The following is a 26,268-nucleotide window of genomic DNA, read 5'->3' as shown; positions in this document are numbered from 1 at the left end:
ACTTCTGCAGCGTCCTCCCCCCAGCTTCTCCCCTAAGCCAGGAGGGATCCACGCCACCCTCTCTTCCTGTCTAACCCCAGAGCCACGCAGTGCCCGTTCTCGCTGCAGTTTTAATGATGTTGGTCATAATTCCCGCACTTCTGGGCAAAAGCTGCCTAACCCCCACGCCCCCCCTCCCCCACCCCAGGGGAGGGATGCCGTCGGGGAGTCCGCTGCCCGAACAAGGTCCCCCTCCTGTCCGGCCGCCCTGGGAGGGTTGGGGGAAGGGGGTGAGCAGGGGACGTGCTTTGTCCTGGGGTCCAGTTGGGTCCTGGGCTGCAGGGAGGGCGGGCTAGGAGGCCGGGGCCTCGCCTTCTGGTCGGTGGCCGGCGTAGAGGGCGGCCAGGGGCCGGAACCGGGGGCCCCAGCTGCTGAGATAGGCAAAGTCCTGCTCGGAGCCCGACGAGCCGCTGTGCAGCGAGCTCAGCGAGGCGGCTGGCGAGTCCGCGCCCTCGAAGGCGTAGGTCTGGAAGGCGTCGTAGGGCGGCACCGACAGGTCCCCGTCCGCCAGCGCCACCTTGCGGCTGATGAAGTCCCTGAACACCGAGAAGTCCGGCTCGGGGCTCGGCGGCCCCTGCGGCAGCGAGTGGCGCTCCGAAGGCAGGCGGGCCTGCGGGGGGCTCCCCGCGCCTCCGCCAGGGCCCACGCCGCCGCTGCCGTCGCCGCCGCCCTTGAGCTCGCCGAAGTCGTAGAGGCTTCGCAGCGCCGACATGTCGTAGGCTTCGGTGTCCTGCTCGCCGCCCCCCTCATCGTTGTATTTGATGACGTTGTCGCGCATGTCCTCGTCCTCGTCCGAGCTCAGGTGGCTCTTGTGGTGGCGCCTGAGGGTGAGGATCAGCAACACCAGCACTGCGCAGGAGACAGAAGGGGGCGCGTGAGGGCCGAGCCCCACCCAGGGCAGTCCGGGGCCCACCCCTCCCCTCCTCCCCAGCAGAGCTGGCTCAGCCTAAATGCTCATGCAAATTTCCTAGATTTCTGTGCAACAGTACCTTTCTCACAGTCAGACCGTAGCTGGCTATCTGGATAGGTAGTGAGCTGCCCATCTTGGGAGGTGTGCAAATCAAGCCTATGCCACCACTGGGGGTGGGGTGGGGACAGAGAGCAGTGTTAAGAGATTTCATGGGTGTTGAGGGCTGGACCCAACCTCTGAGGTCTCCATCCTTAACTCTGTGAAGAGATACATCCCCCTGAGGTCTCTGGGTGCTGGGGTGGGGGGGGCGATGGGAATGGGGCAGCTGAGGTCTGGGGGGAGTGAAATGTCCTTGACCCTGACCTCTCTTTCACCCTTGCCCTCCTCTGTCCACTCCAGAAGCCCTGATCACCCTATTCGCCATTTGGGTCTCTGGTCCAGATATCTCCTGCAGGAGCCCTTCCCTGAGAGCTTAAGGCCAGGTTCAGGATATCACCTCCAAGCTCCCCTGATGAGGGGTTGCTCTCTTATCACCCTGGTTCGGACCCTGGACCAGCATCAGCATCTCCTGGGAACTTGTTAGAAATGCAGATTCTCAGGTCCTGTCCTAGATCTACTGGGTGGGGCCCAGCAGTCTGTTTCAATAAGGCCTGCAGGTAATGCCCAGGCAGCTCAGGTTTGAAAGTCACTGCTCATTCATAGCACAGACCCTGCCATGTTAACTTGTCAGTCTCCCTCCACCTCAAAATACACACTCTGAACTGCCCTCGAGGACCTGGGGAACTTTCCCCTAGAGTGGTGCCTGGCATGCAGTAAGCAAGAGAACCATGCTTGTTGAATGAATGACTGAATGAAGAATTGGACGGAGACCTAGGTGATTCAAGGATGAGATTTTTTTGCCTTTCTTCACTTGCCTTCCAGGACTCTGCATACTCTTCCTCCTCCCACCTCACTGATAACTCGTTCTCAACCTTATAAGCAAGCTTCTCTTCTCCTCTCCTCTCTGACTTCTTAACATCAGATGTCCCAGGACTCGGTCCTTGGTCTTTTTTCCACACCCCCTCTCGTCGCTTTCCTTGTCTCGTGGCTTTAAATTCCATTTAGAGGCTGACAACTCCCATATTGCAGCCTCCAGCCTGGACTTCTCCCCTGAAATCTAGATTGTACATCCAGTTTCCTCTCCAGCAAGTCCTTGGGGTTGACCAGGAGAATCGCAAACTTAATGTGTCCAAATTTGAAAGAATAATCTTTTCCCCCCCCTTCCCACCCTCAGTCTCCCAGTCTCAGCGATGGCAACCCCAACTTTCCAGTTACTCAGGGCTTTTTGTCTCTTTCATTCACTGATGAATCCCAGTGCCTAGAATAATTCAGCACATGGGTGGGGGTACTCACTGGATGGATAAATTAGGAACCGATGAGCAAATGAGAGGATTAAATGGATAGGTGGGTTGATGGATGGACAGACATGTGTTGGGTAGGTATCCTATCAGGCACTGGATTCTTCTTGCAGCTCCAAACAGCTCAGGCCAGGCCAGTGGCCAGAACCAGCTGTGAGGGCCATGGGGCAGGGTGCTGGCTCACGACCTAACAAGGTGGATCATGACAGGGAAGGAGGTGGGATCCAGGGACAGGTTGGGAGGGAGGAAAGGTGTCAGGAGAGAAGTGGGAAAGATGGATGGACGGCTTCTGAAGCTGGAGGCCGGGAGCTGCGGAGGGGGATGCCCGTGAGAGCAGATGGTGGGGAGTGCGGGCAGCAGGCGACAGATGTGCCAGGCCTGATCAGTGATTCCGCCCGTCACCTTTAGAGCACTGATGTGCACTTTCTTCGTTTGTGGGCAATTAGGCAGAAATTTGTTTGCACTGCCTCAGAAAATGAAACCGCTGTAAAGTGCATCCTCTGGAAAAAGGGTTTCTGAGCCATGGGCTGGGGAGCGGAGAGGAGGGGGGGCCTCCCAGCTAGGAGGGGCCTGCCCAGGACCTCTTCAGGTCCCAGGGGTGGGCGGTGAGGCGTGGGAGGCAGCTGAATCTCCCAGGGAACTGAGCAAACCTGGGATCTGCCATCTGGCCCTTCCTTGAGTTCCTCCAGCTCTGGCTGTTCCATGAAGTCCAGTAGTCAGGACTGAGGTGAGCCCGTTCTGCTTTAACAGTGAGGGGTGGCATTGTGGCCACCTGAATCCAGTTTAGCTCCTGAAAATTGACCTCTTCCCTGGGGACACTTTGGGGGTTCAACTGGCTGCTGGTGGAACTGATACCCGAGTAGACTTTGCCCCATCCCCAAGTGTCTTAAGATTTTACTCCAGCTGCCCCAAAGTTTTGCCCCCAGTTTAGATTCCTAGCAGGTGGGGTAGTTAAAGGAGCAGGGAACACAGGGTGAAAAGACCTGATTTCAAGTCAGAAGATTAACTGGGTCCCCTTTTGCAAGCCACTTAACGACTCTGAGCCTCAGTTTTTTCATCTCAAAAATGGGGATGATACATCTGGCTGAGGGGCTGTGAGGTTCACAAGAGCCCTTTTTTTTACTAAAAATACTACATAAAGACTAACATAGGACAATAGACATGAGAGAATTTTAAAAAATAGGCTTAGTTTTTAAAAATGAGAGAGACTTTGGGCCATGTAGAGGGTGGGCCAGCATGAACTTAGTCTCAGCTGGGGGCTGACACCTTCTGGAGTTGGTGGTAGGGCTGGTCTGTACTTAGGAGGCTTCTCGCAGGAGCTGCAGCTTAGAACTCGGACATCAATCAAGCCAGCCCTTCCTAGGACGGGGAGGGCAAGTGAGACCCCCATGGGGGCGCCTCAGGAAGGAAATCCAGGGCCCAAGGATGGGGACCAGTCGGGCAGGGGGGCTGGCTTTTGGCGGACTCACCGATCAGGATGAGGACACAGACCAAGAGGGCGATGAGGGCTCCGGGGCTGAGGGAGGCGGCCATGACAAAGGCCGTGGCGTTGCAGGACTGGATGGTGCCGGAGCTGTCGCAGCCACAGATGCGGATGGTGAGCGTCCCCGTGCTGCTCAGCGTGGGCGGCCCACTGTCCACCACCAGGATGGGCAGGAAGAACACGTCCTGCTCCTGCCGGTTGAAGCCCATGTGCTGCGTGTGCACCGCGGCTGTATTGTCTGCTTCGAAGGAAGGGAGTGGTGTGTGACTTGGGTTCAGCCTGCCCCGTCCCAGCCACCTCCCGATTCCACCTCGGGATTTGCCTCGCTCTGCCCCCCAGCTACTGTCTCCCGGCTGACCCATGGGTCTATTCCCTGATCTCCCAAAATTCTGTTACCGGCTCTCCCCAAATTCTGCCCCCAGCTGCCTGAAGGTCCTGTCCCCAGCCATAGAGCCCTCAGTTCTGTCCTTAGCTGTCCTAAGCTTCTATTCCCAGCTGTCTCAAAATTCTGTTTTCAGCTATTCCAAGATTTTGTCCCCAGTGGTGCCAAGGTCCTGTCCCCAGCTCTTCCAAGATTCTGTCCCCAGCTGGGCCAAGGTCCTGTCCCTGGCTATGTCAAAAAAATATTTTTTTTGCCTTTTGTCTCAACAGCCTTTTTTTCTTTCGGATTCCACCCCAGCTGTCCAATGCATCCTGACCCTGGGGTCCTGTGGTCCTTGGGTTGTGGCTTCCTGGGCACTGACAAGTGCTGGGTCATCAGAGAAGACTGGGAACAGGAGCTGGCACCTGCCTTTGGCTGAGGCATCTTTCTGTCAGGAGTCTCTTTAAGAGCTGAGCCTGGAGGGCCGGGGGCATGCCCCCTGGGGCCTGATGAGGACACCCCAGGGTACCCAGGTCACCTCACCCGTCTCTCCTTTTGATGCATAATGGCCAGAGGGGACAGTGAACTCACATGAGTCACACTCATCGCACTGCTTCGGCCTCGTGCTGGGAGTGCCAGTCAGGACTCGGGGGGTGGGTGTAGAACACGGGCTGAGGTGTAGGCGAGCCCACTTCCCCCCCGCCTCGTGACTCCTCCACACCTCTCCTGCATGGGCCAGGCCATCACTGACCCTCTGTCATTTTGGTGGCTGCCGATGTGGTAGTGGAGAAGTACTCAGAGCCCAGCTGCCTGCCGCTCCCATCCTTGACAGCCAGCTCCACAAAAGGGGTCCTGCTTCCTGCTGGGGGCCCAGGCCTCCCTCCTGAGTCCTTCTCTCTGCCCTCGCAGGCTTCAGGCTGGTCTCCCTGACCTCAGACTTTGACAGCCTGGGTCCCTTCCCCAGCTTTGCGGTCCCAGTTAACTCAGCCTCTTCCCCGCAGCCCCCAAATCAGTGCGCCTGCCTGGCCTTCCCCATCATGAACACAATGCAGGAAAAAGAGCCCTTGGAAGGGCTGACTTGTGACCTTGGGCACACCTGAGAAGTGGACCGGAGGTCCAGCTGAAACAAGACTGGTCACGGGTTAAAGCTCATGTGATGGGCACATATGAGTTCATTGTGTTATTTTATCTACTTTTATACATCTTTGAAAATTTCCATTAAAATGTTAATAACTAATGCTGAGTTGGTCATTTACTAGCTTGGGAAACTCATTTAGCTTCCCTGGATCTCAGTTTCCTCATCCGAAACGGAGGAAAATAGCATCACGTAGGTTTGAGGATTAAACAGTGTAATTCGCACATAACCCTTAGAACAGTTCCTAACACGGAGAAATGCTCCATGAATGCTGGTTGTTAATTTTTTCATGCCCCACCCCCACGTGCTACACCCCATGCCTGCTCTCTGTCTAGGCTGCCCTGCCTTTATTCACTAAGTTCCCGCTAGCTGGAACACCCTCTCCACTTTCTTGCCTGGGCAAATTCCTCATCCGTCATGCTCCAGCTAAATGTCACCTCTTTTCTGTGGCCTCCTTTCTACGCTTCCCTGGGAAGGAAGGATTTATGGCTTCCCCCTCCCTGCTCTGACTGTGCAGGCGCCACGCACACTTCTGTTACAGCACTTGTCATGCTGTGTTAAGGTAGCGTGTGCCTGTCTCTTCCCTGGCACTGAGCCAGCCTTGAAGAATGATGCTTGAATGAACCACATCTTTTAGGGTAACTGGTGGTCCTGGGTCAGCTCCTCAAGCTCTGGCTTGAACGCTGGCCCTCCTGCCAAAGGGTGAGTCAACCCCAGCTGTGACAACATCTGCCTTCCCCTGGGAAAGAAAGGCTCAAGAGCAAGATGAGGAAAAGAAGGAATGGTGTGGGACTCCTTTGCATTGGCTGCATACTTCTTATGTATCAAGGACTGGGTAGATACTTTAAATACATAGAAATGCTTAATCCTCACAACCACCAAGAGTTGTAACATTATTCCCATTTTATATACGTGGAAGTTGAGGCTCAGAGAGAAGAGACTTGTCTGAATTTATCCTGTGAATTGGTGGCATAGCTACCTTTTCCAACCATCCATCGAATCATCCATCCATCCATCCATCCAATAAATCTTTATTGAGTAACTACTCTGTGCTTGGCACCATGCTAGTCATGGGGGGTGGGGAATAATGGGGAGCTAAATCAACCATAGTCCTGGATCTGGCCTTATATTCTGATGCGAGAGACAAAGGTTAATCAAATAAACTCACAATTTAGTCTACAATTGCAAACCATGGTGAGTGCTAAGAAGGAAAAGTATAGGAAGAGCATCTAACAGAGGATCTGACCAGTCTGGGAGATCAGGGAGAACTTTTTGGAAGAAATGATATTATTGTGAGCCCTGAACAATGAATTCTAGGAGAGGGAATAGTCCGTGCAAAGGTCCTGAGGTTAGAAGAGGCATAGGAACTCAAGGAACTGAGAGCAGTCCTTGGCGGCTGGAGGGATGAGGGTGATGACTAGAGCAAGTCAAGAAGAGGCTGGAGGGGGAGGCAGGGGTTCATAATAGACAGTCTTAGAGGCCATGGTAAGGAATTGGGTTATTTTCTTAAAGGCAATAGGAGGCCATCGATTGATGGGCAAAGAAGCGACCTAGTGACATATCATCCATCTATTCAATAGCAAATACTAATTAAACACCCTCTATAGGTCAGGATTATTCTAGCCCCTGAGGATACAGCAATGAACAAGATAGACATGGTCCCTGCCTTTGCTAAGCCTACCTTCTAAGCAAGGGAGCCTCTAATCTAAACTACAGCAGTGGATGTGGAAGACCAGTTAGGAAGCTATTGTGTGTTTTAGATGTGAAATAGCGGTGGTAGTGGAGGCACAGAGAAGTGGACAGATTTGAAAAAGGAGTGGCTGGCTCTGACTCAGCCTCTAATTCCCAAAAGCAAGAACAGAGGAGAGGAGAGGACATATTTGTTTCTCAGGGTTGCTGTCTTTGGCCATGGAACCATATGTTTGGAGAGCTCTGGTCCCTGCTACTCTTTCACCCCATAAGAGGAAATCCCTCAGCATCATCACTTTACCTCTTAGCTGCCCTCCTGGGCAGCAGCTGGCTTCATTTGGGGAAGCCAGTGGCCATCCCAGGCCCCTACCCCACCCTTCTAGGCAGGATCTGCGCCCAGCACTGCATCCATCCATCTGGCCTGACATACATCAGTGTCAATCCTGGCTGCAAAAGCAATATTTATAAATCACGTTTCCAAACTGGCTACAAATTTGTACAAAGAAACAGATGGCTTGGGGTAGCCGTTTGTCAACTGGGATATTTATATGGTGAGGAGGAGGGGGCTTGGCACACAGGGTGGGAAGGGGCTGGGGGACTGGAGGAGGAGCCCTTTCCGGGCTGTGCTGGCCTCAGCACGCTGCTGCCAGCCTTGCTCCCAGGGCTCGTATGCAGGTGGTCACACTGGATGGGAGCCCTGGTGGCCAACCCAGCCCCCAGCCCCCAGCCCCCATCCCCCGTCAAAGAGAGGCAGTTGGGGCAGAACCTCAGGCCCCTTGGGTTGGAAAGATTGTGAACTTGGCGAGGTCAATCCAGGGCTATTTGTGTCTCCTGCGCTCAGCTCGGGGTACCACTGCCATAATGAGCAATCAGGGCAGCACTAGTTGTTAAAGTTGTTAAAATATTGAACTACTTCCAAAAAGGTTTAAATAGCCATGACTCTTGAGTCCCCCAAGTCCTTCCCTGCTGCCTTAGCCTCTCCCTCAAGCACACCCCCAACTTTAACACGATCAAGTCACTAAGGGGTTAAAGCCTGGCTCAGCAGAGGCTTCATGGTCCTACTCCAGGTTACTTATGATCAGGGTCCTTTCTGATTGATTATCTGAGCTGCACTGGTTGTTAAATATTTTTAATATTACTCCTGGAAATACAGATGGGTCTGGCTTCAGAAGCCACTGAGGGAAGGGGTGTCAAGGTCTTGGGGGTGATCCCAGACCTGGAACAGGATCAGAAGGAACCCACATGATCTGGCCCCTAGTACCTCTCTGACTACATCTCCTCCAGTACCATCACTCACTCACCCCAACTATGCAGGTCTTGAACATCCCAAACCTGTTCCCACCTCAGGGTCTTTGTACTTGCTGTTTCTTGCACTTGGATCATTCCTTGCCCAGCTATCTGCATGGCTCACCCCCTCACTTCCTTTAGATCCCTACTCACTATTGATTCCTTCAGAGAGGCCTTCCTCTATCACCTTATTTAAAATAGCTTCTACTCTTGCCTTGCTTTATTTCCTCCTGTTTTGTCTAACACATGTTCTTGTTTTTATGGTTTTCTTTGGCCACGCCGCGTGGCTTGCGGGATCTTAGTTCCCCGATCAGGGATCAAACCCGTGCCCCCTGCAGTGGAAGCTTGGAGTCCTAACCACTGGACTGCCAGGGAATTCCCTAACACATATTTTTGAATACCTACTATGTGCCAGGCACCCAGGGTCCAGCACTGAATAGAACAAAGTCCAGACTCGTGAAGATTGCATTATTCCTCTCTGCCAGCCACTTATCAACCCCATCATAATATTTATTTGTTTAATTTCTGTTTCCCCTCTCTAGAATATAAACTCCATGAAGGCAGGGATTTTGTCTTGCATGCCGCTGCATTTTCAGGACCTAGAACAGTGCCTGAAATGTAGGGACTGTGTTTCAACAAATGGTCAACAAATAATTGCTGAATGAAGGAAATGCCTTGTGCTAGGTACTGACAATATACCTCGGTAACCCACATCTCACTGGGACCACCTAGCTGCCTGGCCGGCATCTTCAGCCCCATTTTACAGATGATGAAACTGAGGCAGGCATTAGGGTTGCACAGAAAGCCTTCAACTGAGCCTGGGCTGGGACCCAGGTCCCTCACTCCCAGTCCATTGACCACTCCGTCCCCCAGTCTGCTCCTCAAAGGTTCAGACTTCAACTTCTCACTGAAGGGGAACTTGCAGGGGTGGGTCTCACAATGGGATCAGCTCAGGATGGGAGGGGCAGTTTGCTTTCAAGGTAGCAAGCAGGAAGCACATTGGAACTGAGATAGGTGTCGGTTTGAGTCCCAGCCTCACCACTGACTCCCTATATGACCCTGGGTAGGTCCCTTATCCTCTTAGAGTCTCATCACCTGCAAAATGGGGGGAGGGGTAAGAAAACCACCTCCCAAGGTGACCGTGAGGATGCAAAGAGAAATGCGAGTGGGATAAAGCACTTTTTAAACGGAGGGGTGGGAGTGTGTGAGTGTGGCTTATTCCAATCCTCACTTAGATCGGGGGCTCTTTCCACCCTGGATGCTGGGCCACCCCCCCACTCCTCATGTATTCCCTCTCTGTATCTTTCCATCTACCATTCTCTATCCTTGGGCAGCCCTCCTCCACTCAGCCAACCCATCTCCTGCTTGTTCTTCAGGGTCTGGCTAGCAGGCTGGGTAACATCTCCAGCTTGGCTCAGACTTTCTGTGTGATCTTGGACCCACCACTGGCCCTCTGGGCACCTCTATAATATGGGAAGGGGTTAGGGAGGCTAAGCCCCTCCCTCCATGGATCCTAGGATTTGGTTGTTCTGAGATAACTCACCTTGGATGTTGAGCAGAGAGAAATGAGGGTTGCTGGGAGCTTCAGGCACCAGGCGGAAATAGAAGCGGTGCCCGCTCTGGGGCTCGTCTCTGTCTACCACACTGATGGTTTGGATGAGCTGAAGGGTGAGGAGGGGGCAGGGAGCTGATGTGAGGCCAAGCCCACTCTGGGCTTGAGTAGAGGGTGTCCTGGCCAGTCCTGGCAGCGACCCCCAGTCCCCAACCCTTCCGTGCTACCTGGCCTGGCTCGGCATCCTCACACACGGCTGCCTCGTAGGGTGTGGCCAGCTCTGGGGGATTGTCGTTCACATCCAGGATTCGGATCCTTAGGGATGCCCGGGATAGCTGGGCATGATTGTCTGTAACAAGAGCACAGCCGTAGGGTGGGAGGCATCAAGTGTGAGAGTTAGACAACCCCCCCCGCCCCATCTACTGCTAGGACAAGAGTAGGCAGTGAGGTCACACTGAGAGATCTGTGGGTTGATCAAGCTCATATTAGGACCAGGACCAAGGATGTCTGGCTAACTGGGTCATCATCATCACCACCATTAGATCATCACTGTAACCATCGCCATTACTGTCACTGTTGCCACCACCACCACTGCCATTAGCACTGGTACCACTGGCATCATCACCACAACCTCCATCACCATAGTCACCAGTACCACCCCATCACCATCACCAACACCGTCACCATCTCCACCATTATTACCTTCACCATCACCATTACTAGTACCACTACCACCATTAAACCATCACCACCATTAGCATTATTATTGCCACCTCTACCAACATAACTATCAGTACCACCATCACCATCCTCACCACTATCACCATCACTAATGCCATCACCACTCCTTTGTTACCATCACCATTAGATTATCAATACCATCACCATTAGAATTATCGCTGCCACCATCACCACTGCATTGACTAATACCACCTTCCTCATCTCTACCATCATCACAAACACTAAGGCCATCACTCTCACCACCCTTACCACCACCATCACCCCCCCTGTGGCCACCATCATCAATATTACCACCATCATCATCACCAATCATTCACTATCTCCACCACAACTTCCATTACCAGCCCCACCAATACTACCATGACCCCCGCCATCATCACCCACATCACTATCACATCACCACCCCCCACTCCCACCTCCAACAACACTACAATCAATATTGCCATCTCCATTCCATCACCGTGGAGTGCACAGATTTCTCCTGGAGTATCCATATCCATTATTTCAGGTATCCTTGCAGAAATCCTATGGTTTGGTACAATTTCTATCCTCATATTGCATAAGGGAAACTAAAACATGCAAAAGTTTAAAGAATTGGTCAGCTGACAACTGAAGTCCCAAACCTCTGCTCTTTTAAGACCCGATCATGAGAGGGCAAGACAAGTCCACTGGAGGGGGGTCTGCGCCAAGGTCCTCAGCAAAGCCACAAAGTCCCCACTCCTCCAACTGCAATGTCTTTGAGGTCAAGGCCTCTGTTGTATTAATCCCTGGGTCCCCAGCATTGTGGGATGTGGCACAGAGTTGGTTCTAATAGATTTGTTGAATGAATGACTGAAGCCTGGAAACATTTAGACAGAAAGAGTCTTGAATTTCAGGCATGGCTCTGTCTCTGACATAGTGTTTGACCTTGGGTAAAACTTTTCCCGCTCTGGTATCAGTTTCCACACCTGGAAAATGAACAGAGCATTGTGATTAAGAGCAAGGACTTGGGAGCCAAGTGGTTCCAATCTCAACTCTGGCACTTAGTAGCTGTGTGATCCATGCCATGGCACTTGACCTCTCTGTGCCTCAGTTTTCTTACCTACAAAATGGGGCTACTAGTAACAGGTTGGTTAAGAGGACAAACTGAGTTAATAGGTGCAAAGCACTTAAAACTGTGTACATAGCACATAAGTGTTACATAAGGATTTGTTAAATCAGCAGATATCCTTGAAGGCTCCTTTCAGCAATGACATTCAGTGACTCTAGGCTGTTGGGATACCTCATCCGAGCCTGTCCTCTCCGAGAAGCACCCTGAATGTTGGCCCTTTATAGCCCCCCACCCAGACCCCCGAGTGCTCACTGGTGCCCTGTCCTAGCTATCTCAGCCATGAGTTCATTACTGACACGTTCTACCCGCCAGTGACATCAAGGACATCCCCTGGGAGAGGAAACTACCCCCTTCCGAGCAGTGACTTGATGGCTGGGTCTCTGACCCGGCTGACAGGGAGCTATTTTGGGGGCAGCCTGGAAGCTTCCAGGCAGCCAGGAACCCCATGAGTTTTGGGGGCAAGTGGGGGCTGGTCGGCTGCTTCCTTCTCTGAACTCAGGGCCCCACTGGATGCCGACTGCAGCTGCTCCTGTGTTGATAAGAAGAGAAATGGAGATTGGAGGCAGGTGCGGCCACCTCCTGGGGGCGGTCAGGGAAAGGAAGCGGGGGGAGGGGGGAGTCCTTAATTAACTCAGACCCCGACTCCTCTCTGGAGCTCCCCTTAGGCAGGGGTGCCTTATCTTCTCAGCTCACCCAGATCTGCTGCTTCAGCGATTAGAGGGGGCCTTTCCGGGGGCGGGAGATGGGAGTCGTGACTGGGAATGTCGGGTGAGGTGTTATTTTTAAGAGTGTTTTGCCAGAGAACTTAAACAGCCAGCCGGTGGGTGCTTAGGAGGGGAGGAGGGGAGGAGGGGAGGTTGAGGTCCGCTGCCTGGATCAGGCACCTCTCTCCCCACTGAGGCAGAAGGAGGGTACGGGGTGGCCAGGGCCCCCTCCCCTGCAGTGGGTGGGGTGTGCAGGGCTGGAGGGAGAGACAGGGTCCTATGGGGCCATGCAGAAGGGGGACCTCAGAGTAGGATAAGATCCTCAGCGGGCAGACACCCTGCTGGAGGGCTGGATCCACTGCTGGTGAGACCCCCATTATTGTACCATTCCTCTGGGTTCTGTTGGGCCTCTCCTACCTCTTTTTTCCCCCAGCTTTATTGAGATGTAATTGACATATAACATTGTGTAAATTTAAGGTGTAAAATACACGTAGATATTGCAATGTTTGTCACAATAAGATTAGTTAGAACATCCTTACCTTACCGTCTTGTTGTTGTCCTATCTCCTCCTTTCAAATGTCATGGGTCACCTCTTGGGAAGGCCCTGAATCCTTTTTGGCATGAGGATTTGGCAGATCTGAGAGGCAGGGCAGCCGAGAGGTGTGCCTCTACGCCTCCAAAGTTGCCACCCACAGAGCTTATCCCAGAGACCCCTGAATTGGGGGCTTGCCTGGACCCCCCAGAGCTTGTGGTCCAGCCCTAAGTCAGCATCCTGTGCTCTTGACATGGCAGTCTTCAGCTTGGCTATTAGAATCACCTGGGAAGCCTTTAAAACGTTCTAAGCCCAAGGCTTGGTCATTGATGGTTTTTTTAACAGCTCCAGGTGAATCTAATATGTATCAATAGCAAGTGTTGCAAACTACTGCCTGGGGGTGACTGGCAGGTGCTGGGGGAGGTCCAACCTGGCATCTCGCCTCTGATTGGCTTCCTCCAAACCCCTCCCGATCACAGGTAGCATCATTTGTAATAACTGATAATAATGCATAATTTTTACCAACTTAAATGTTTCTGGTATAAAATAAGAAATCCATCAATTAATTAACCTTCCTCTTTGTGCAGGACTTTCCAATTTATAACAAACTTTCTTATCTATGACATCATTGGATCCTCAAAACAACCCATAATGGAGGTCTTGTTAAACCCATTTTTTTTTTAAATTTAATTTTTGGCCATGCCACATGGCTTGCAGGATCTTAGTTCCCCGACCAGGGATCGAACCTGGGCCCCGGCAGTGAAAGCACTGAGTCCTAACCACTGGACTGCCAGGGAATTCCCTAAACCCATTTTGTAGATGGAGAAACTGAGGCCCAGAAAGGGGCAAGACTTTGTCCAAAGCCACAGGCAAGTCAGTGGCAGAACTGAGGTTGGGTCCTAGGTCTCCCGACTCTAAGTCCAGTGCGTGGTCTAGATGCAGTTCCAGTGGGCCCTCCTGCTGCCTGAATATTTGTCCATCCAGACGCAGCTACGGCTCAGACCGAGGCCCAGGCTGACCTCACCCAATGCCAAGTGGCAGGTGCTGTCTCGGGGGGCTGGATCCCCCATGGAGCCCACGCCCCTCCCTTGGCATTTCAGTTCAGCTGACTGACATGCAAATTAGTTTAATTATTTCTTCTTCTGAAATAAATTATATTTTGCAGTAGCTGCAATATGTTGTGTCAGGCAAAATTACATTCAATATTTTTAAACTAATTGATGCAGCCTTGAGGAAGGCTGATTGACAACCCAGAGCTGAGCAGGCCCGCAGTCTTAACCGATTCCTAAATTAAAATTAAACGTGCTTCAGCCTGGTGCTTCCTCTCTGAGCTGGCTCACCATTAATCCGAGGAGGTGTCAGGTATAGCCCTGGGGGGCTGAGGGGCAGAGGAGGGTGGGCAATTCCTTGGGTGCCTTGGGAAGAGAGCAGGCTTGGGCGGGAGAGCTGCTGTGCAGTGTGGGCAGGCCCCTTACCTTCTTTGGGCCTCAGCGTCCCTTATGTATAACAGACGGGGGATTGGATCAGGCAATTTGAAACTGAGACTTCTGGTTTTTGCTGACTATTACAGTTTGAGCGCCTCCTTTGTACCAAGAACACAACATTAAACAAGACCAACACGGCCTCTTGGTCTAGTGGCAGGGACAGATATCACTCTAGACTGTGATAAAAGTAGAGAGAAAAAAGTCCAGGACTGTGAGAGTATGAGGCAGGGGTTCCTAGGTTCCTACCCTGGTGAGGTGCAGGGATATTTGCCCTAGCGTAGGTGACGTTTAGGCTGAGATCCAACTAGGAAGTAATCAGATGAAGGGGATGGGAAGGAAAGTGTGCTCCAGGCAGTAGGAACAGCATGTGCAAAGGTCCTGGGGTGGGAGGGGAGGCTGTAGATAGTAAGATTCTGGATTCCTTCTAAGGAAGACCCCCACCCCCTAGCAGTTCTTAACCTGGTGTCTGGACCAAACTGGACTTGGAGGGCTAGAGGCCAGTAGGAAGTGTGGGGGTGATGGGTCCTGGCCTGGTGACCCTGTTAGGGAACTCCTAGGGATATGCTCCTGCCAGAAGGACACAAGCAAACACATATCGAGCACCTGCCATGGGCCAGGGTCTGTGCTGCCTCATTTCATCCTGTCAACCATCGTGGGAGGTAGGGATTTGAATTATTGCCGTTTTGCTGATGAGGAAACTGGCTCAGAGAGGGTAAAGAACTTGCCCGAAGTCTCACAGGGAACCGTCAACGGAACCTGGGTCTGGGTCCAAAAGGGGAGTCTTAACCATCAAATGGTACTGCCTTTCTGACCATCTTCAGCTGCCAGAATCCGACTTGCCTCAAGGCCCCAAACAAATGTCTCTGCCTGCTCCAGGAAGCTTTCCTTGACTGCCCTAGTCCTGGGCAATCAGACTATAAGCCCAAGACCTACATGCCCATAAGGCCCTTGTGATCTTCCTCCCTGGCCTCGTCCCTCACCTGGCTCTGCCTTTTCCTCTGCTCCAGGTTTCCTCCTTTCCCTCCTTCAGATCTTTGCCCAGATGTCTTCCCAGAGAGACCTCCCCTGATGACCTTATTTAAATTTGTTCCTTGTCATCCCACCAGCTACCCACTTCCCTGCTCTACTTTTCTCCACAGCACTTATCCAACACCCGCTATATTTTTACTCACTTAACTTGCCCATCATCTATCTCCCTCACCAGAAAGTAAGCAGAATTTTGGTCTCTTGTGTTTGCTGCTGTATCCCCAGGCCCTCTGTGCATGGCACACAGTAGGTGCTTAATAAAGATTTAGCGAATGAATGGATTTCACCGTCTGTGGCATCCCTGACTATGCTGGGGTGCTGTGGAGGTGACAGGGAGAGACTGAGACCTCTGGATGGACTAATTCTGTGAGGGTTTCACGCCCTCCCGCCACCCAGATCCCACCATCTAGGGAGCAGTCAAGCTGTGTGACCCTCTTCCTTCCTCTCTCTCTGGACCAAGCTTTTCTCATCCATAAAGCAAATGGAGCTGGACTCTGAAGTTCTCCTTGGCTGTCACAGAGAAAGTCAGAAGCCCACAGAGAAAGAGAGAAGTGGGGTCGCAAGAGTGGGAGTGGGAAGGAGAGTGAGAAGTGGGGAGAGGGGGGAGGAAGGGAGGCAGAGAGGTGGGGCGCAGCTGGAAGGTACCTCCTTGCAGTGCTGCAAGGGTGGGAGGAGCAGAGCCTGGACCCTCTTCTCCACCGTCCCCTCAGTGCCTCCCTCCTCTCGAGGGAATTAAATTGCATCCAAACACCAGGCTCTGATTAGCGCTGGCCAGCTGGGCAGGAAGATTTATCATCCCAATTACAAGCTGGCCAAGACAAGCAGGCAGGACGGCGAGGGGGGCTGGGTGAGCAGGCGGGAGTGCTCCAGGGGAGGGGTGTCAGGGCTGCCAGGGGCGGTCGCCTCGCACTCCCTGCCCCGTCCCCACTCACCTCCAGTGGGAGCATGAGGTTAGGGTGCCCTTCTCTGTTTCTTTGATTATCTGTTTGGCTTCCACCTGGAGATTGGAAGTTTGACCTTGTTGGGGTGGGGATGTTTGGTCCTCTGAAGGGTGCAGGAGGACTTCTGGGTAAAAAAGGGGCCCTGAAATTGGGGGGTGGGGTGGGAGAAAGTTTTCGTCCCTAGGGCTGAGTTGGTCCTGATACTCTGGGCTGTCTTATGAGACTCCATGGACATCACAAAAATCTTTGTTCCTGGTGGCATCTGTTAAGTACCTAGGTGGCACAGGATCTCGGGAGTTACCCAATCCAAGAGGAACCCAGGCCTCATTTACACACCTCTGGTGACGGGGAGCTCACTGCCTTCTGAAGCAACCCCTTCCATGCAGGGCTGTGCCAGGCCTCTTCCCCAGATGGCACCACAGTCAGCCTCCCTGGCACTTCCTCCTGCCCGTCCCCACCCTGCCCTGCGCTCTCAGCACATGTCCAAGCCCGAGTCTTCCTGACAGTCTCCCATCTGTTGCCTGCTCCGGGCTGCCCCGCTCCCGTCCGCCCTCCCCCACCAACCCGAGTGAACGCTGGGGACTGCACATCTGACCATCTTCCTCTTCTGCTCTAAAGCCTGCACTGGCTCCCTGTCGTCTCCAGGAGATGTCCGGCTGCTCACAGGACATCTGAAGTCCTTCCTGTAGAGGCCCAGTGAGCTTCTGCACACTCACCTCACCCCACCTACTCCAGCCATTCTCTGGCTCCAGCCTCTGGCCACACCAGTCTCTCCATTCTCAGAATGGACAGGGGTCTTTCTGCCAGCCAAGGCTCCAGGCCTGAGCATGTGGGGCTCTTTCTGCTGGGAGCTCCCAAACCCCCTTTCCTTAGCCTTTGAGACCCAACTCAGATGTCCCCTCCTCTGGGAAAGTCTCTTGCCTTCTCCTCTAGGGGGGCAAGTCCCTGGCTACACCTCCTGAATGCCCACCGCCCCCTTCCTTGCACTCTGCGTTGCCACTGACAGTTGATGTGTCTCTCTCTGCCCACCTGTGAACTCCTGAGGTCAGTGGCCAAGACTTTTTATCACCAGATCCCAGTGCCCGGAGCAGGTGGGTGACAAGAAGCCCTCAGCAGACACTTTATATAAAGCATTCAGCACAATATCTGGTATATTGTGAGCTTCAAATAAATAGAAGCCACTGTTATTAATAGTTAACAATAGAGTTATTATCCTTATAGCTATCCAATACGGTACCATTTAATAGATGAGAAAACTAAAGCAAGAAGAGGGGAAACGACTGCCCAAACTCACAGCTGGGAGCCATGCCACTAGAAGCAGTTTTTCTCCATCATGTCGCCCTGCCTTCCTAACTGGGCGGGCAAGCCCATTTATCCATCCATTCAGGAAATGTTTATACACACCTACTGAGTGCCAGGCCCGGTGTGAATGCTACAGATACAGATGAGACCCTGCCCTCATGGAAGGTATTGTTTCCCGGGGAAGAGAGATTAACTAAGCACACACACAAATGCATATATAAATCATAAAGCGTGCTCTGTGGTATGAAGGAAAAAATCAGGGGGCTGTAAAACTGTGACTTGGCCTGGGGTGACCCAGATGGGGAAGCTCTAGCTAATCTGGTTAACTCTTTGCTGTCCGGGGCAGCTAGAGACCACCCCTCCAGACCGGCTTAGGGCCTGGAAGAGGGGGGCCGGATGCAGCCCCCTGGCACCACCCACTCCAGCACTGGCTTTCCAAGTCTCTCCCCTCCACCCCGCCATCTCTTTGAAGACTGTCGCTTTACAACTGCCCTTTCCACTGAAGGATTCAGACACAAATTGTACTTTAAATTCAATATCGGTCATTAATATTTCATGATTACAAAACGTTAAAGATAATGTCAGTGGAAGGAGCGCCTGCATGGGCAGAATGGATGACTCAGAAGTTTGGGGAGGGGGGAGCCGGCATACTAAGTGGTTTGGGAGTCTTTGAGGTAATCCGGTGTGACAGGTGGCTGCTCCCGGCTGAGTGCCGCATCCTCTGAGGTGCTGGCAAAGCTCAGCTGCTGTGTATAAATATTTCCCCTCTGATTCTTGTCACCTCATGTTTGTTACACCTGGAGCAGGCGGGGCACCGTGACCCCACCACCATGCCCTGTTTCTGAGGAAGCCAAATGGATGTTTCAGCAGGAAGGCACGGGTGTTGCACTTGGGGTCCCGGCTGGCTGCTGGGAGCCCTGGCCCTGCATGGACTTGCTCTGTGACTTCGGGGCCATCGCTGTTCCTTCCTGAGCCTCTATTTCCTTGGCTGTAAAGTGGGGATAATAATTTGTCCTTGTCTCACAGAGATGGCAAGAAGCCGGAGTGGGTGGATTATTTGCGACACTCCTGGCTTCGTGCCTAGCACCAAAGACATATGACTTGAGGGGCATCTGGGTGACAGCGGGCTGTGCAGTCAGACAGGCTTGCGCCGGGAATTTGGACAAATGACTTCACCTCTCTGAGTCTTAGTTTCCTCATCCACACACTGGGGATAACGGCAGAATCAACACCTGATAGGTGGGACGATTCGATGAGCACAGCATTGTAAAGTGCCTGGCACAGAGCTGGTGCTTAAGCCAAGTGCACAGAGTCAAGATCGATAGATACCATTAACTGAGAGCTAAGTACTAGGCTAAGTTCTTTCCATGTATTATCCTATTTAATCCTCCCACCAGCACTGTGAAGTGGGAACCTTTCATTTTCCCATTGATTAATATCCTCGGTGAGGGTTGGGCAGGGGTTGTGAATTGCAGCTCAGAGGGGAGTGATCTCTAGCCCAGCGACCAGTCCCTTCCTTGCAGAGACTCATCTCCTTCCCCAGCTCAATTGCTGGGGAGGGTTGGGGCTTGGGGTGGGGTCCCGAGAGCAGAGTACCAGGAAAAGGGAGGCCACGTAGCAAAGCTGTGGAGGAAACCGGGAACACTTGGTCCAAATCCCGGTTCTGCCACCGCACGTCCTTGGACAAACCTCCTAATGATCTGAGCCTCGATTTTCCCATCAGTAAAATGGGTGCTGCTCTGTAACAGATCATGATCAATAAAGTACGTGTTAGAAAGCATGGAGCTCAGTAGCTATTAGGTAAACATTGTAAAATGTTTGTGGGGGACAGTCCCCCGGACACGCTCTCTCCTGTGAAACGGCAGCACTGCAGACTTCGTATGTGGCTCTAGCTGCTTTCTGAAAGAGACTCGCTGGGTAGAAGCACAATGCTTAACCCCAGAACGGCCTTGCTAGTGGTGGGCCTTTGGGTGGTGTGACAGCTGGTAGAGGAGATGTATCTGGGGGTAGGGAGAGGAGGCATCTCTGCCCAGCAGCTGGGCCAGTCCCCATGGTTGCCCAAGGGGCAGGTTCAGGGAGGTAAGGAGGGGGAGCTGTCTTCTTTCCAGTCTAGCCACCACTTCCTCTCCAGCCACCTTTGTTATTTCCCTTTCATGCGGTGGAGAAGTGGATTCAAAGGCTCGGGAGCTGCAGGCCCTGAGGTTTGAGCCAGCTTTGTATTTTCTTTTAAACCGAATTTGAAAGAGACGAAGGGAACTTCAGCCTAGGGACTTCCTTGGCTGGAATGGGCTGGTGGGGCCTGGGAAGTGGGAGGCACCAGCAGGAGGAGGAGGAGGAGGAGGAGGAGGAAGGCCACCAGGAGGCCTCGAAGGGGCAGGAGGGGCTTGGGGCCGAGGTATGCAGAGGGGAGTTTGAATGGCGCCCACCCCACCCAAGGCTCAGAGACTCTGAGTATTCCTGTTGTCACCACTGCTTCCTGGAGGCTTTGCTGGCTCCTGAGACCTGGAGAGCTGACAGGGCGGGGGAGCTTGCAGAGCAGGTCCAGGCAGGGGCAGCGGCAGCATTGCTTTGGTTGTGGAGGAGGCCTAGAACTGCCCTCTCCCCACTCCCGGGGTGCCGTGACCCTCCACGCTCTTAGCTCCTCACCTCCACGGCCTGACTTGTCTGGACCCCATGTCCCAGGGCCCCCTCTTTCTCTCTCGGCTCACACTCCTCTCCAGCTGCGCCAAATTGCGTGTCTCTCACACACACACACACACACTTCCAGAAACTCAGGCCAAGCACCTTGGAGTCATCCTTGACTCCTCTCTATCTCTCCTCTGTACCATCCCATCAGCAGGTCCTGTGGGCTCTGTCTTCAGCCTGTCTCCCAAAGCTGACCACGTCTCACCATTAACATGGCTAATCATCCTGGGCCAGGCCACTGTCTCATCTTCTGGGCACTGTCGCATGTAACTTCTGGCTGAGCCCCTGTTCCCCCTCCACGCCCCCGCCCCTCCTCAGAGCTCCCAGTCTATTCGCAATGCAGCAGCCAGAGGTATCATGTCAAGCAACCTCCCTCCTCTACTCAACACCCCCCAGTGACTCCCACCTCATTTGGAGTCAAGTCCAAAAACCTTGCAATGGCTGACCACTTTGCCCCTCACCAACCACACTGTTCTCCTTGCTGTTCCTCCAACGCTAGGCAAACTACTACCTCAGGCCCTTTGCACTGGCTGTTCCCTCTCCTTGGAACACTCTTCCCTCTGACGGCGGCATGACTCCCTCACTTTACTGAGCTCTCTGTTGAAATGTCTCCTTTTCAGAGAGGCCTTCCCCTAAGAGAAACAATCCCCTCCCGATCCCCTTCCTCTGCTTTCTTCTTTCCCAGTTTCTTGTTAGCACTTAGCATCAGCTGACATGCGTACACCCTTTCTCTCAGTTTGTTGATGGTCTAGCTCTACCCCATGGAGAAAGGAGTTTTTCTATCTTGTTCAGGGCTGTATCCCTAGCCTCTAAAAAAGGGATTGGTGTGTAGCAGGTGCTCAATAAATGCTGAGGTAAGAAAGCCAGACCCGAGACTGGCCCTGATTTTTTGGCTTGGGAACCTTCCCAGATCTTTGTTCCTGCGGGTCAGCTTCTGCTGACCACTGCCCCACCCCAGCTTTGCCCAGTTTCTTACTCTTTGGCCCCTCCTCCCTGGGCTTTGCCCCGCCCCAGCTCCACCCCTCAGCCATCGCCCCTCCCTCCCATATTCGCCCCGCCCCCTGGCTCACCCGCCTCCATGGCCAGCACAGTGATGTTGTGCCAGCCGGCAGTCTCTCGGTCCAGCCCCTTGCCGGTTACGATGGCGCCCGTGTCCGCATCGATATCAAAAATCTGGTCCAAATCTGAGTCGCGGTCAATGGCGTACCTGAGGGAGGCAGGGCGGGGCTGATTGAAGGTGCCCTGGTGCCAGTGGAGCCTGTGCCCATGTCCCTCCATCCTACCCCAAAAGAGGAACCACCTGCCTGGGAGACACAAGAAGCAGAGGAGTGGAAACGGATCTGAGTTTGCATCTCAGCTGCACTGGGTACCTGCCATGTGACCATGGGCAGCCCTCAAGCTTTCTGAGCCTCAGTTTCCTCAGCTGGGTAATGGGGCTAATGATTTGCGTCCCACGGTCGTTGTGAGGGCTGGAAGAAGGCAAAGGGCCCAGCATAGAGTTAGCACTCGCGGGGTATTTGATTCCTATCTTTCCGTAAGAGGTGACCCTAGAGCTGGGCTTGAGAAAGGGACAGGACGGCATTCCAGGCAGGGGAAACAGAAGCTGCAAAGGGCGGGTGAGAACCGTACGGGTGAGAATTACTTAGGGAATGGCAAATGGTGCAAAAACGGCCAGAACTGGGAAGTGGGGAGGAGGAGGCATCAGAACAGGCAGAGTGCAGAATTCAGGGGGCTGAGTGTCCTGGGGCGCCAAGCGGGATTTTGAGCAGGAGAGAGTGGGTCGGCTCTGTAGCTCTGAGGCTCTCCGGAGGCCCCAGACAGGGCACACGGGCTGAGCGGAGGCGGCGGGAAGGGATCTGGGGGGATGGCCGCCGGCCCCTCCCGGCCAGTGTAGCACGCCCGTGCTAATCTGCGGCTTTTTAGTTGCCGCGTGAAAAAGCCCTTTGTTCCGCCTTCTTCCCCGGCCTTTGTGCGGCTGCTCCAGGCCTGAAAGGCCCGTGTCCAACACATGTCTCGGGCGGCGGCGGCCCAGAAAGGCCCCGCCAGCTCTGTCCGCCGCTTCCCGGCGCTGATAATGCGGGAGGGGGCGCCGCCAGGCTGCGCGGCCGACGAAGGCCCCTAATGCCTAGCAAGGGCTCTTTGTGAAGCGGGGACAAAGGAGCGTGGTGGGGCGGGGCTCCGCCCCAGCGGGGCGCCCCTCCCCGCTTCCACCAGCAGAAGGGGCCCTTCCCCCATCTTCCAGAGCAGGGAAACTGAGGATACCAGAAACACCCTCTGTGGGAACCCGAAGCCCTGAGATGACCCTTCAGTGGGGCCTTGGCTGCATTACCAAACCTCTCTGGGCCTCAGTTTCCTCATCTGTTGAATGGGGATAATGATGTCCAGTGGGACTGCACAGATCTGGGAGCAGCTGGAGCTGGCTTTGAATCCTCTGCTTCTTATTCCACCTGTGTGACCTTGGACAAGTCACTGGACCTCTTTGGCCTCTGTTTGGTTGTCTGGAAAATAGGGTGATTCATACTCACCTCACACTGGTGTGGGTTAGAGGAGGTAATTCATGGAGCTGGGCAGAGGTGACAGCCCTTATTCTTTTCATATTCACTGTTGTAGTGGAAGCGGAGGCTCGTGTCAAACTGAGAAGGCCTGGGCACGTGGGTGTAGTGGGCATTACAGCCCATCTCCTGAGTCCCTAGTTTATTGCCCCTTCCTGTCCCTAAGCTGCTAAGCCTATATTCTCCTTGGCCCTGATCAGCCTGGGTCCTCCTGACCTGGGTGAAAGTGTGTGGGGAGGTTCAGATCCAAGATGACAATTCCTCTCACCGGTATAGCACTTAGCAGTTTGTAGCTTACTTTTCCTCCAGCCATCCCTCCCTTCGTTCCTTTATGCCTAAACATTAACTGAGTGCCTTCTCTGTGCTGCTATGTGCTAGGCCCTGGGGATAAAATGGCAAACAAGACAGACGACGTCCCTCCCTGCCTGGCATCTTGTGAGGCTGATGCGATCTCACCCCATTTTGCAGATGGAGACACTGAGGCTCAGAGAGGAAACTTGCCGAGCTTAGGGCTGCCAAGTATGGTTGTGCAGGTTGTGTCCTGCACAGAGTTACCAGGCTGAAGAGGGGAAGTGGGGGTGAAGTCCAGCCAGTGTTCTGCTTGCCCAGCCATGTGTCCTAGCCCAGGCAGCATCTTCTCAAAAGGCTACTTTTTTCTTATTTACGAAAGGTGCCATACGGGCTAGTGATAACCCTGCCCAAGGTTGCACAGGGACTGTCACAGAATTGGAATCTGTACCCCAATATGGGCCTCTACACCCAGAGTTCTTTCTAGCGCATTGAACCATCCAAAGTGGCAATGCATGGAGCCTCAGGTTGCCTTTGCCCCAAGCCTGGCCTGTCGGATGTTTGGGTCCAAAGGAGGTAGAACCAGACTCTGAGTAGTGTCAGCTCAGCTGGAAGGAACCGTGGAGACCTCCTCCTGATTTTACAGGTGGGAGAAGTGAGTCCAGGAGCATGACATAGCCTGGGGCTCCTGATCACCTGGGCAGGGCTGGGCGTGAGGCCGGGCTGGTGGGAGGATGCCCAGCGCCTTCTTGTTTCTCCTCCCCTCTCGGCTCAGACCTGTTTGCTCTCTTCTCCCTCCTCCTCGTCCTCCTTCTCCCACTTATTCTTTTTTGTTCCCTCCTGGAGGGGAAGTGGGGGGGGGGCTGGAATCTAAGTGGAGGCAGCTGTTCCCAAGGCCATGGGGCGGGAGCCGCGGGGAGCCTCCATTAACCAGCTAAAGACTTGGGGCTGCAGGTCAGTGTGGCTGCCGAGCCCAGGTGGCTTTGTTCCAGCTCAGGGAGCCAGTGAGTGACTGGGAGGGAGGGGTGGAGGGCGTGGTGTGTGGCAAGGAGTGTGGCCTGGCAGACGTGGGGGCAGTGGGGGATGCTCGTGTATCCCTCACGTGTAGGTGCAAGAGTTGTGTGTCTGTGTTGTGGGTGGAAACTGTGTGTGACGCTGTGTTGCAGTTGGAAGGTACAAGAGGCAGCCGCTCAGCCCTGGGTCTGGCTCCACGATGTCCCCAGACAAGTCACTTCATCTCTGAGCCTTAATTTTCAGCAAAATGGAACCGATTTTACTCCCACCTTGCAAGTGGTTGGGAGGATTAAGTGCCTAGCTAGGGGATAGGTGCCTAGTTGGGTTCCAGGAAAATGACTCCCTGAGTGAGAACTATTGTTATTCTAATGAGCGTTCCGAAATGTCTGGTAAGGGGGACACAGGTGACCCTTCAACCCAGTGTGTGGTCTGCGTGCCTGGGGGTGGGAGGCACCATGTATGGACATGGCAGCATTGCCAGCGGTCTGAGAAGGACAGGAGGCATCTGTGGTCTAGAAGGTTCTGCCCAGTTCTCACTGTCCTACTTCTCATTTGGTCAGCCAGGATCTGGAGGGCAGGAAGGGGAACAGCAGCAGGTGTGGGTAGAAGAGTGCAGTGACAGAGTGTGGGTATGTGTCTGCTAGTGTGTGTGTGCGTGTGCACACGTGCAAAGAAAGCCTGGGAATGACGGTCAGGAGTGCGGATCTGGTGGCCATCTGGCTAGGTTTGAAACCTAGCTGTGTGACCCTGAGCAAGTCACTTAACCTCTCTGGTCTTTGGTTCCCTCTTAGAAATGGCACTAATAATAATACCTACCTCACAGGGTGGTTGTGAGGATTAGACAAGTACTACCAATACAACACCAATAAAACACTTTTAACAGCGCTGGGCACCTACCACATGACGTATGGATTAGCTCTTATTTTTATTTGCTCAGCAAGACTTTGTGACAGGCCTGTGTAAGGGCTTCACATGCACGAGCTCCTCCAGTCCTTGCAGATAACCGTCATCACTGCCGCTGCCATTTTACACATGAGGAAACTGAGGCTCAGAGAAGCCAGGTGCCTTGCCCTGGGTCAAAAGGGCTGGTTAGTGGCAGAGCCAAATTCCCAAGCCATGTCTGTCTGTCCAGATTCCCAGATCTAACTAAGAGCACCCTCCTCAGGACCAGCCAGGTATACCTGTGGGTGCTCCCACACCTTGGGAACAGCACAAAACACTGCTGTTGTCAAGGTCAGGGTGAGAGAAGTGGGGAGGGTACTTCTTCCTGCCTTGAGTGCCCATGTGGGTTTTCTCCACATAAATATGTGCATATATAGCTCACACAGGCATGATAAATATGAAAATCTGCAGATTCATGTGTATCCAGGCTGCCCGGTGCTCCTGTATCCAGGCTGCCCGGTGCTCCTGTGTCCGGGCTCGTGTATGTACACGTGTACACGCAGCAGGCTGAATGATGCGGCCCCCACCTGAGCTACTAGTGGGGGAAACTCTTCAGATGCAAAAGGGGCTGCTCCCCTGACCCAGGGATTCTTCTCTGCTCACCCCATTCTGTCTTCGACTCTTTCCCCTCCCCCTAACCCTTTTAAAGCACACACTCAAAGCCTGCACATGACACCTAGAAATTTGTGTGTGGTTAGTTCTGGTTGCAGAATGAAGGGGAGAAACAGGTGTACAGAGCACCGAGGAAAATGGTAATGTTCATTTCCTGAGGACCTGTTATGTACCAAACACTTAATCCTCCCTCCAATCCCAGGACCACCGAGCATAGAACCTGGTCCATGATAGACATTTAGTACCTATTTTTTTGAATAAATGAATGAGGCAAGAACTACCATGACACCCATTTTAGAGATGGGAAAACTGAGGCTTGGAGTGGGTGCAGTGATTTTCCCACAATTCTACAACTGAGCTAGGATTCATGATTCTAAAGTGCATGTACTTTCTGCTGCACCCCACTGTGGACTGCTGGGAGGAAGTGAAGTGTTCGCTCTCTCTCTGGTCCGGTGTGGGCTTTCCTGTTTTTGGCATTCAAGGAAGACTCATGAGGGCGCTG

The 26,268-nt window shown here is 53.4% G+C and overlaps 1 protein-coding gene across 2 annotated transcripts in view; it reads right to left on the bottom strand.

Moving 5' to 3' along the window:
* Nucleotides 1–331: 331 nt before the first annotated feature.
* Nucleotides 332–26,268, bottom strand: part of CDH22 (cadherin 22) — a 70,195-nt gene continuing 44,258 nt past the window's right edge. The window contains exons 7-11 of one of the 2 annotated variants that reach the window (XM_068524154.1): nucleotides 21,429–21,565; nucleotides 10,081–10,202; nucleotides 9,845–9,962; nucleotides 3,816–4,070; nucleotides 332–888 (exon numbers count right to left, since the gene is read on the bottom strand). In XM_068524154.1, coding sequence (XP_068380255.1) covers nucleotides 332–888; nucleotides 3,816–4,070; nucleotides 9,845–9,962; nucleotides 10,081–10,202; nucleotides 21,429–21,565 — 1,189 coding nt within the window. The remainder of the gene's footprint in view (nucleotides 889–3,815; nucleotides 4,071–9,844; nucleotides 9,963–10,080; nucleotides 10,203–21,428; nucleotides 21,566–26,268) is intronic. The other variant, XM_068524155.1, reaches the window with a different exon arrangement.

This window comes from Eschrichtius robustus, chromosome 16 (genome assembly GCF_028021215.1).
Source record: "Eschrichtius robustus isolate mEscRob2 chromosome 16, mEscRob2.pri, whole genome shotgun sequence".
NCBI classification, from domain to species: domain Eukaryota; kingdom Metazoa; phylum Chordata; class Mammalia; order Artiodactyla; family Eschrichtiidae; genus Eschrichtius; species Eschrichtius robustus.
This window is presented reverse-complemented; position numbering and strand designations above follow the sequence as displayed.